This window comes from Camelus ferus, chromosome 5 (genome assembly GCF_009834535.1).
Source record: "Camelus ferus isolate YT-003-E chromosome 5, BCGSAC_Cfer_1.0, whole genome shotgun sequence".
Taxonomy (NCBI): domain Eukaryota; kingdom Metazoa; phylum Chordata; class Mammalia; order Artiodactyla; family Camelidae; genus Camelus; species Camelus ferus.
In genome coordinates, this window is record NC_045700.1 from 7713118 (window position 1) to 7725454 (window position 12337).

Here is a 12337-nt window from a genome sequence, read left to right on the forward strand (position 1 = left end):
CCATACTTGGGTGTTGAATTTTGTCGGTGACTTTTTTTGCATCAATTAATTTTCTTCATTAGCTGTTTGATATGGTGCTGATATGATTTATTTTAGAACACTGGACCAGCCTTGCATACCTGGAACAAATCTCTTTTCTAATGTGAATATTTACTACTATAACTTTCCCTCTCAGCACTTCTTTAGCTGCATCCTACAGCTTTTGATTCGTTGTGCTTTCAGTTTTATTGTTTTATTTAGTTTCGTTTTTTAAATCTCCCTTGAGACTTCCTCTCCTAGATAATTTAGAAGTGTGTTTTTAAATTTCTAAATGTTTACGGATTTCCTTGTCTTTCTTTATTGAATTGTGGTTTGACTAACTTATGGTCAGAGAACTTATTTTGTATGACTTCACTTTAAATTTTTTTTAACATTTTTTATTGAGTTATAGTCATTTTACAAAGTTGTGTCAAATTCCAGTGTAGAGCACAATTTTTCAGTTATACATGGACATACATATATTCATTGTCACATTTTATTTTTTTCACTGTGAGCTACCACAAGATCTTGTATATATTTCCCTGTGCTATACAGTATAATCTTGTTTATCTATTCTACATTTTGAAATCCCAGTCTATCCCTTCCCACCCCCTGCCCCCTTGGCAACCACAAGTTTGTATTCTGTGTCTATGAGTCTGTTTCTGTTTTGTATTTATGTTTTGTTTGTTTTGTTTTGTTTTGTTTTGTTTTGTTAGAGTCCACATATGAGCTATCTCATATGGTATTTTTTTTCTCTTTCTGGCTTACTTCACTTAGAATGACATTCTCCAGGAACATCCATGTTGCTGCAAATGGCATTATGTGTTGGTTTTTATGGCTGAATAGTATTCCATTGTATAAATATACCACATCTTCTTTATCCAGTCATCTGATTTTTTTATGTTATACCTCAGCTTTATAGCCTATCTTAGTGAATATTCCATGAGCTTAAAGTAACATGATTTTTTCCTGTATTATAACACTAACGTAACATGAAAATAGAAACTACAAAATCAGGCCAAGCAATAACCTGTGAAACCCCAAGACTGCCCTTTTGTTGTGCTTATAGTTACAGATGGTGGAGGGTGTCACAGAGGTGTTAAAAGACGGGTATGTTCAACCATGTGTTCTGAAACTCCTATGCTTCCAGAATTCCCTTGGTGCACCCCACCTGGTGTGGGTCCACTATGAGGGGAGGGATGGATACATACCCCAGCCCTTTCCACAGAGGCAGCATTGCAGCGTTCCTAAGATGCACTCTGGGAATCTATTCTAGGGGTAGAATTTGCCTTAGGTGCGGACTCAGAAGTTGTCTTGGGCCAACCTGAGGTCTCTATCTTCTGTGGGCAGGTGCCCTCAGGCTGTGTTGCCACCTGAACCCCACTTCACTCTAGGAGAGTGAGTCTTGGGGTTGCCTGCAGACCCGCCCACCTGCCCTTCTCTCTGCTATTTCCAGCTGCTCTCCATACGTGCTCCCTGATCCCTGTTGACCTGCTCTGTGATAAGTGTCACACATCACTTTCTAGTGTGCCATCCAGTTCACATTTAGTGGATCAACTACTGGTGTTCAGTGTTGATTCCTGGTGCCTTTGACATTACCTGAAACAGGTTAATAAGTATTTATTACGTAAAAAAGTTTCTAGAGCTCCTTTAAGTATTTGACCGGGGGCTGAGGTCCTGCTCTGGGTCTGGTCTAACCTGGCTCCTGGGAGTGGGAGCACCATTGCCTCTACCCATGAGTGGCTGCCGTGGTTCAGTCTGACCTTTTAATAGCTTGATGGGATGAGATCATTTCAGGAAATGCCTTGGCGTATGTAAACTTCTGGCCCTGCAGATAATCCTCATTGGCACTTTTATTTTTAACCTGAGGATTTGGTGCTGTATTCTTCATCCTTGTAAAATAACTCTTGTTGAAAGCCCCAAGAATAAAATTGGACTGATCTTCCTAATTCTTGAACTTTGCATCCCTAATAGGGCTTCAAGAGATTTCCAAACACGATATCCTAAAAATCCCATTATCACAGCTAGGCTTTTGTGCTCATACTGTATTATAAAGTCGTATCAAAACAGTTTGACACCGTCTTAATGAAAAATATTTCACAACATAAAGGATATAGTACTTTTTCCCCATGTGCCTTTCATCCAACCCCTGTAATTAGTTTGAAGAAGGATTGCCTTTCTGCTCCTTGCTGCTGGAAACACAGTTTTTTCGTGCCCTTTTGTTCACCTTATCTAATTGAAGCAAAATGATGCGGCCTTTGTGTGAGATTGTGTGTCTCATTGTTGGACCCTTTCATATTTAATCTAGGATCTCACGTAGCATTTGGTTCAAAAATTAACTGTGGAGTGAAATTCAAGAAACATGCGTAGAGAACATTTTTAGTCGTCCAGGGGATCTCTACTTTAATTTACAGAAATGGGAAGTGTGTTTGGAGAGAGGGGAGATGCCATATTTCAGAGTACAGCGCACATATCACAATGCTGTTTTTCAGTGGAAACTTCCACGTTCAGTTTTCCTGATTTTTGTCCTTGTATTTTGCATGGCTGAATTTAAATTACAGCCATGGCTAATGGTTCTGCTCTCCAATTCATTTCCTTCTATCTGCAAGTCTCTTCTTAATGTTGAGACTGTTTATACACCCAGTATTGTGACTCACAGAACAGATTGCTTCCAGCAGCATCTGGCAAACTTTCTCTAGCAGACTCCATTACCTTGTTCCAGAGGTACCTTTCCTGTTTTTTTTTTTTTCCCCTCAAATCAAACACTTCAGAACTGAAGGAGAGCTCATGGGTTATGTAACACAAGCCCTTAACAGACAAAATATGCTGAATTGAACAGATGTGTTTGCAACTGAAACAGTTGATATGGGGCATAGGTCTTCCAACCATGCCAGTTTCTCCTGACAAGTTCACTGTCTGATATTTCAAGGTTTCTCAAAGTGCTTCTTTAGTAAAGCTTCCGGTATTTTGCAGACTTGTCTTGAAGAAAGTGTTCCAGCACCCTCAGCTTTTCTGAACATGCAGTCAGTCACCTGGATCAGCTTGTTTGCAGCCAGATCAAATAAGAGGGGAGGGGGGGTGGGGGGAAGGGACACAAAGGAAGCCAGAGCACAAGGAGCCACAGTAAGACCTGAGGGCTTTGACTTCAAAGAAAATGATGATGTTGGTATTCAGCCGGGCTACCGTGTGTGGGTGGAGGGGGGACGTCCAGTTCTGAGAATTCTGTGTGTGTGAATAGGACCCCCACTGCAACCCCATTTTATAAGTGAGGAAATGGAAGCACAGAGAAGTCAAATCACTTGTCCAAGTCCTTGAGGTGGTAAAGATGGAGAGAGGGCTGGATCCCTGGTGGTCTGCCTTGGGAGCTCAGGCTTCCCAGCAGGCTGCATAGCTTCTCAAGGAATAAGGAAGTGTCTGTAGCCAGAGTGGGGAGAGCAACGTGAGGGGTGAGCAAATATCTGTTATGCACATGCCATAGCCTGGCTTTGTATTTGACATAGAATAATATGTTCCATTATCCAATTCTAAAAATATCAGAAATAAAGATGAATAATGACTCCTCTCCCTGCCCTCAACCCAAGACATCCACTTCCTAGTCTCCAGAACCTGCTTGTGACCTTATAAGGCAACAGGGACTTTGCAGATGTGATTAAATTAAGTACTTTGGGAGATTATTCTATCCAGGTGGGTCCATTTCCCTGAAAGTGGAGAAACTTACTGTGGTCAGGAGGGAGATGCACCTTTGGAATCAGGGTCATAGAGAGGTTTGGGGTTTCGTTTGTTTGTTTTTGGTGGAGGGAGGTAATTAGGTTTACTTATATTACTTATTCTTAGAGGAAGTACTGGGGATTGAACCGGGGACCTCATGCATGCTAAGCACGCACTCTACCACTTGAGCTATACCCTCCCCCCACTAAGTCTGTGTTGTTTTAAGCCACCTGGTTTGTGACGGCAGCCCTAGGAAATGAACACAGGAGCCTCCCATGAGGGAGATGTGACACTCCTGTTTCAAGGTGGAGAAGCTTCAAGGGGCCCGGAGGGGGTAACTCCATGCAGGTCCCAACCGTGGTAAGTGGGAAAGGTGGGACTGAGCTCAGTTTCAGCCATGTCTAGGCGCCTTCTCTGAAGAGGAGGGTGGAGGAGCCAGCGGATGCCTCGTGGTTACTGGGCTGCAGGGACAGCTGAGAGAAGGTATCCCAGCCTGGCCTCCCCAGCCTCCTGACCCCAGTGTCCCTTGCACGTGCAGTGAAGTGACGACTTGCTGCTGTATGCAAGAGGAAATCTGAGGTTCGGAGGGGGCTTGCTTCACCCCCGAGTCTGATGATCAGTCAAGGCCTTATCTGTAATTGGAAATAAACTGAGAATTCGAAAATCGCACTTCTTGGGGAGTGATGGAGGTGTTAGCTATCTTGATTGTGGTGGTGGTTTCCGGTGTTACACATCTATCAAAATTCATCAAATTGTACACCTGAAATATGTGTAGTTTACTGTACAGGAACCACATCACAATAAAGGTGTTTAAGGAAAAGAAGATCTGGCTGCTGTGAGCTGGAGGGGACCTACTGGAAGGACATTTGGGCTGGTGTGTGTGAGACTGTCTTGCTGCTCTTTTTCATTCTTTCTTTTTTGTCCTCCTCTGATTGGGTTGTTTCAGAGTTCCTGTCCTCCAGGCCACTTACTTTATCTTACATTTGATCTACTCTGCTGTTGATGCTCTGTTGCATTTTCCTTCCTAGTCATTGGATCCTGTAGCTCCAGAATTTCTGTTTGGTTCTCTTTTATGATTTTTATCCTTTTGTGAATTTTCTCATTTTATTCCTGTGTTGTTTTCCTGATTTCATTGAGTTGTCTTTCTGTGTTTCCCTGTAGCTTGTTGAGTATCCTCAGTACAGCTATTTCCAATTCTTTATCAACTGCACACAAAATTCTGTGCCTTTCAGTTCAGTTATTGGAAGACTGCTCTCTATTGGGGATGACATATTTCCTAGATTTTTTGTGTTCCCTGTAGTTTTGCTTTGCTCTTTTCTCACTGGAAGTAGCAGACACTTTCTCAAATCTTTACTAGTTATATTCAGGTGGGATATACTGTTTGTTGGTCCTGTTATTTATACAGGAGGCTTTCTCTGATCTGGTATGGACACACCTGCTGCTCTCATCTTTATTATCTTTATTTTTATTGAAGTATAGTTGATCTGCAGTGTTGTATTAATTTCAGGTATGCAGCAAAGTGATTCAGATACACACACACACTTTTTCAGATTCTTTTCCATTTTAGGGTCTTATTACAAGATATGGAGTATAGTGCCCTGTGTAATACAGTAGGTCCTTGTCATTTATCTATTTTGTGTATAGTAGTGTGTATATGTTAATCCCAAACTCCTAGTTTATCCGTCCCCCCTCCTTTCCCCTTTGGTAACCATAGTTTATTTTCTATGTCTGGTGGGTCTGTTTCTGGCTTGTAGATAAGTAATAGATTCCACATATGATATTTGTCTTTCTCTGTCTGACTTATTAGTTCACTTATGATCATCTCTAGGTCCATCCATGTTGCTGCAAATGGCATTATTTCATTCTTTTCTATGGCTGAGTAATATTCCATTGTATATATTCATGTTATATCTTTTTCTACCCTTTTACTTTCAAACTATTTGTGTCTTTGTTTCTAAAGAGTGTCTCATATAGTATATTCTTGCATTATTTATTTTAACCTTTCTGCCATTTTTTGCCTTTTGATTGGAGTGTTTAATTCATGTACATTTAATGTAATTGCTGATGAGGTAGGGTTTATCTGTCATTTTGGTATTTATTTTCTTTGTGTCTTGGCTGTTGTAAATAGTTCTACACTCTTCTTACTCCTTCTTGCTGCAATTTTGTAACCTTTTATGGCTTCTCTGGTCCTTACAACTCACCAGGCTGGCTGCTGGAAACCTCTCTTTTGTTTTCCGGAAGGTGGTGCCACTGCTCCGTTTGTGGCTCTCCCTGGCCCACAGACCTGGTCTGTTTTCTGATGGCACTTCATTTACCATTGACAGGGAGTGCTCGCACTACCACACACACACACACACACACACACACACGGGGTGGCTGCAGAGGCAGGGGAGGGGTGTCACAGGGCACCTGTGGGCCTGGGGGGCATCGGAGGGTGAATTTCTCCCAAAGGTTTCCTGGTAAGACTTCCTGCTGAAGTGCTGAGTGTAGGAACTGTGTTCCTTAGTGCCCTTTGATGTTATTTGACCCCTTCCTCTCTCCCTCCCCAGTCATGAAGGCCCTGCCTGAGCGCTCTGGTGCTGGTGGGGAGAAGAGGCTGTCGGTGGAGCACGGGTGCATCGCTGTCCTCCCCCATCAGCTGGTTCGGCCCCGTGCGGGGTGGCCTTGGGGGAGGGGCAGTGCTGGCCAAGTTCCTCTCACCCTCTCCAGTGTCTCCTAACCCGTGTTTTTTCTCCAATGATGTGCTGAAATCTCCTCCCAAGAAGGCTGGACTTCTCCAAATTCTCTCTTGCCTGAGGGTGTCTGCCCAGGTCAGCACTCTCCAGGTTTTCCCTGACCGGCCAAGGCGGGTTGGGGCGGCACTGCTGGCTTCTGCTGGCTTTGCAGCCTTGGCCAAGGTCTGTCTGCTTATTACTGGACGCAGAGGTGAGCGAGCCTCCTCCCAGGCCCCTTGGCATATGTGCTGGACCCTGCTGCTCCTACAGAGACACTTTTCTTCATGGACAGATGCCTAGTTAGCTGTCAAAAATGGGGGACAAAACGGAGGGACATCTCATGCTGCCATGATGCTGACTTCACCTCCCAGTTAGCTTTTAAATGTTCAGAACCTGAGATGGGTAACTAATGTTCTTCCTTGAGCCTCTTTGGTAAATGGAAGGATAAAAGAAGTGCTGGGAGACCCATCAGAATAAGAATGAGGTGCCTAAGTGTCTGCAGACACGCGGTACCCCCGCGGCTCCCATTTCTGCCTTGTGATGTGGTGGCTGCTGGACACTGTCCCCAAGCCTGTGCGTGCTATGCATGTGTGCCTTGGGCTCGACAGACCCCACATGAGGTGGGAAGGGAAGTCTGAGAGCCTTTACTTTGTTTCATTTCAAGTAAACTCTTTGCCGGCCTGGGGAGAAATGGGCATCAGGGGCCCCTCTGTTTGGGGAGGGGCTGCTCACACAGGGCGGTGCCTGTGTCTTCTTGAGCCCCTTCCCTCCCAGTGCCCTGGGGCAATGGCAGGAGCCAGCTGGTCCGTAGTGACGGGGCCGGCAGTGAGGGTGGCTCTCCTGGACGTTCCTCAGCTCTGAGCCCTGTGTTTCTAGACACCCCGGAGAGTGTACAAGTGGTACGGTTCTGGGTCTTGAACTTGATGGCACACGGCCCTGTGTATCACAGGCATTTCGGCACCCCCAGGCTGCATCCAGTTGAAAGCCGTGTACCAGTCACTTCTCACTGCCGTGACGTGGTGGGGTGAATGTGGGCTTTGTGATACTAAGTAAATCTCAGTACTTCTCTGCATTTCACTTTCTTCATCTGCAAAACTTAGAGAGCTCTTCAGTTTGTTGTGGGAGACAAACAGGGCGGTGTGGGCGGGGCATGGACTGGCTGTCCCTGGAGGTGCCACCCTGGCCCGCCATGTCCAGCTGTGGGACCTGGGCCAGCTCCTGTTTTCCTGCACTGGGTCCTTTTGGACCACAGGTTAGTAACAGGGCTCTACTCCCTGCACTGCCTGCCAGGTCGGTCCTCGTTCTACCCTCCCTTGTCTCCTAGGAAGAGGGTGTTCTGGCCCCTTTGCAGGTGATGGGCCTTTGTCCCTCTGCCTTCCTTGTGAATGCAGCCTGGTCCTTTGGTTCTTGGTGGACCGCGCGCCCTCCCCTTGTTGCTGCAAAACTGGCCTCTGCACCCCGAAAGCCAGATTGAGACTTGGAGACAGAGTGTTGGGAGAAAAAGGACAAACAGCTTTATTGCTTTGCCAGGCAAAGGGGAGTGACAGCAGGCTCTTGCCTTAGAGACTGAGTCCATCTTGGGGTTGGAGCCTTGAGGTTTTATAGAAAAACTGGATGGAACCAAAAAGTGATAACGATCAGGGCGGTTTACAGGGCGGTGCACTCCTCTTAACCCCAGTGGATCTTCCTTCATGGAGGAGTTTCGGAGGGTCTGTCCTTCTTCTGAGATTATCAGCCCATTATCTCCTTTCTGGTTAAAGCTATTGAATGTTTGGGAGTTGTTTAGCATAAAAAGCAGTAAGGGAGAGAAAGCAAATTACAGCATTTCTTACTCAGAAAGAATCTGCATCAGGGAGGGCAGTTTGTTTCCTATTCCTTCACCCTATGAGGTCAGGCGTGGTTGTTCCCCATGCCCTGGATGTAGGGATGTGAGCAGAGCGCCCCCCTTCTTCTTGCCTCTGTGGCAGCATGTGCGAGGCAGCCTGGGTCTCGCAGAGCCCTGCCCACCGCCCGTGCTGTGGCTCTGCAGGTGCTGCGCGGCCGGCTGAAAGTGGAGGGCAGCCAGAGCCCCACAGGGAGGGGTGGTGCTGTTGCTGGGAGATGGAACCAGTGTCCAGGTTCTTGTCCCATCCCAGGAAGACTTCAGAGCCAGGATGCGGAGGTTAAGAAATTAAAGTGAGGATTTATTAAGGGGTAGACAATACACTCTCAAGGGGAGAGCGGGCAGACTCAGGTGAGCAGCTGCCCTGAGTTTCTTTGGCAAGTTGGTTAAATAAGGTGTGGAAATGAATGAGCAGAATATTCATTGGGGAGGGAAGGGTTTGGGATCCTATTCCCTGATTTTCACCCCAGCTCCACCTTCCCAAAGGGAAGAGGGATTTTTGTCCTTATTTAGCCTGGATTGGAAGTGTCATGGTTTTGGTGCATGATGGGTGCTTCTAATCTGCAAGGCTAATTTTACTGAAATGAGGGCATAATGAGCAAAAGGTTGCATTTGGACACTAGAGACTCTTACCTTTTCCCTTCAGGCCACTTGTCACCCCAAAATGTGTAATTTCTTATCAGTCCAGAGGTTCCTGCTTTTCTTTCTCTGCCCAGGGAGCCCTTGGTGCTTACATGATGTAGGGTTTTTTGCATTTGGTCCGTGCCCCTCTTTTTTTGCCCAGTTCCTGCATTTGGCCTGCATCCCCTTTCTCTGCTTGTATCTAGCTGTCTGCCTGCCCTAACACATACCATAGCAGCAGTCATCACCACGGTACAGTTTTGGATCTTCCATCCCCCCATCAAGATCCCTAGGGCCTCTTTGCCTTCAGTCCTTTTTGCTGTCTCCAGCCTTTGGCAACCCTGATCTTTTTTGTCTCTGTAAATTACCTTTTCTGGACAGTTCATATAGGTGGGATGTTACAACATACAGTCTTCTGTGTCTGACTTCTTTCACTTAGCCTGATGTGTTTTGGGTCCATCCATTACACAGCATCTATTGGTAGTTGCATGTTGCAGCATGTACTGCATTTTGTTTTATCAACTCACCATGGGTGACATTTGGAATGTTTCCTTTTTTTTTTTTTTTTGCCTATTTTGAATGTTTCTATGAACATACATGCTTTATATGGACTATTAAAAGAGAAACTGAGGTATATTAAATTTTTAAGAGTTTATTTGTGCAAAAATGGATTCAAATTGGGCCGCACCAAACCAGAAGCAGTTAGGAGACTCCACCAACAGGAGCTGGGAGAAGGTTTTATAGAGAAAAGCCAGAAGCAAAGCAGGGAAATGATCTGAGTAGCTATAGCGTAAGCATTTGCCTTGTTTGGGAAAGGCTTGTTAGCTGTTTATAATCAACTGTCCTTAGGGTTTGATTTCTTATCTTTGAGGTATTATAGGCTTAGCTTTTTGTTTTCTTACATAGGCTGCTAAAGCATTAGTGTTACTGAACTCAGGTTCAGTGGTTCACCACTCAGAAGCCAATAATTGAGAGGCAAGTGTTGGTAGAAGGAAAAGTTGCTTTATTCAGAAAAGCTGTCAATCTCGGGAGAAGGTGGACTCATGTCTTGAGACCACCTCCAAAGATCCTGCTCAGCCATGACAATTTTTAAAGGGAAAAGGGGTTAATAATTCCAGTTCATCATTAAGGTTAGAGATCAGATTCTTTGTCATTTTCCCACTGTGTGCAGACCTGCTGACTTCTGGTCTTTCTCTGGATGCTGTCTTGCCTGCATGGTCCACTTGCAGTTAGATACTCTCTTGCCCATGGGGTCTGCCTGCAAATTTATTAAGGGGAAGGTAGGGGTAGAAAGCCGTCATTCTTTAACTAGTGAATTCTTCATTCTTACTATTTTTAATCCAGGAAAGGAATCGACAGCTTAGGCAAGGCATTGTGTACATTCAGTAAAGCAAAAATCAGGAGTTAGGTTAAATGTTACATAGTGATTTCATTTTTATGATTAAGGCTTGAGGGAAACAGAGATGAACAGACAGAAAAGGAACAAAAGAGCTGCTTAGATTAGAGCCACCTCAGTATCTCTTGTTTATTTTAACAGGACATGTGCTTTTCTTTCTCTTGGGTAGGTTTGTAGGAGTGGAATTTGCTGGTCATATGGTAAATTTATTATTTCACTTTGTAAGAAACTGCCAAACTTTTTCACAATGGCTGCACCATTTTACATTCCCACCAGCAACGTTTGAGTGTTCCAATTCCTCTGCATCCTTGCCTTTCTTTATATTTTGTCTTAGAAATTCCATGTCCATTTGAATTATAATTAAATAGAAAAAGTACTTTTGTGGTTCAGTGATAACACTGAAGTCTCAATTAGATTAAGCATTTGGCTGGATACTTCTGGTTTAATAACAGTCTCAGTAATTGGGCAGAATTGATTTATGTTGTGGAACTAATGGTCCAGTTGCCTAGAAATTAAATGATAGATAATTAATGACAATTTACTGCAGGCTTCCTTATAGAACATACTTTATCCAGCCTTCTGCTTCTACTTCATGGTCATCTGATTATGCAGGAAATGAAAGCAGCTTTCTTTATTTTTCCTTTTTTTCTTTCTTTTTTTTTTTAGTTGAAGTATAGTCAATTACAGTGTGTCAGTTTCTGGGGTACAGCGTAATGTCCCAGTCATGCATACATGTGTATGTGTGTGTGTGTGTGTGTATATTCATTTTCATACTCTATTTCATTAAAGGTTATTACAAGATATTGAGTATAGTTCCTGGTGCTATACAGAAGAAATTCATTTTTTTATCTAGAAAGCAGCTTTCTTTAGAAGGCAGACTGGTGGTGGTTATGTCTGTCTCTAGGGCGTCCACACTATAAAACAGACAAACCCATGATTTGTTTATTGTCCCAGTAGAGATGTTATAGGATGGCCAGTCTTGACAGATACTTATACCAAAACCGGCTTCTGTGTGTTTTGAACCCCTGTGGATTAGGATGCAGTAATTTTCTGTGTTTCTTTCCAGATCGTTCACAGAACCCTGGCAGCTATGTTGGGTTCCCTTGCGGCGTTAGCAGCCCTGGCTGTGATTGGTGACGTAAGTTTTGATGCTTTGAGTCGAAGGCTTAGCCCTCAATAGAGCACCAGATTCAAAGACAGTCCAAGAATTAGGTGTTAGCTGGTGCTTTTAATATTCATGTACTGTTTTCACGTTTCCCCTGGGAACCATGCTAGAGGCATGGACAGACTTCACAGCGCAGACAAGTAATTAACATTGACTTTGTCACGCATCCCAGCAGCATTATCCTTCATCCTAGCTGAGGAAAGGCTCATGGTGGTCACGCCTTTGCCCAGGCGGTGTAGCTGAGCCACGTTAGAGCTGGCCCTGCATGCTGTCGGCCCTTGGTACCTGGAGGAGGTCCATCCTGGCTGGAGCAGAGCGGTGGGATAGATAGTGAGGCGGTGGTGGGGGGGACGGTTCTGTCCCAGGCAGAAATCAGGGCGTCCCTGGAGGTGCATGTGTGGGCGGTGATGGCACCCCCTCAGGCTCTGAGCATGTCTGTCCAGCGGGGACATAAGGATGAATGCAGGGAGGCAGGAGAGGCCGAGTGCCTGCCGAGGTTGGAGGCCAGAGTTGCTTGAGTAGGAATGCTGGGACGTGGCAACACACAGAACCTGGAGTGAAAACAACTCTGTGGGAGTCCACGGATTGTTCTGAAAACTGCTACTAAAGGCTGTTCAGTCAGCCAAAGAATACTAACTGGTTTAAAAATCTGTGTGGGGCTATGTTCAGTTAGTTATTGTTTTTTTTTTCTTTTTCTTGGTTAGAGTTGGTGTAAACAAACACTAACCTTGAGGGTAAAATGTCCCAGAATCCTAACACTGACACATAAATCACTGTTATTTTTAATAATTATTAAGAAATAGTGTAGTGGTAGTTACTTAATTTTAGAAATC

General features: G+C 44.6%; 1 protein-coding gene across 1 annotated transcript in view; it reads left to right on the top strand.

Moving 5' to 3' along the window:
• The window catches only part of OCA2 (OCA2 melanosomal transmembrane protein), a 175198-nt gene that overhangs the window by 58066 nt on the left and 104795 nt on the right, over positions 1–12337 (top strand). Inside the window, 1 exon segment of the mRNA XM_032479273.1 lies at positions 11406–11477. Within this exon segment, the coding sequence (XP_032335164.1) occupies positions 11406–11477 (72 nt within the window).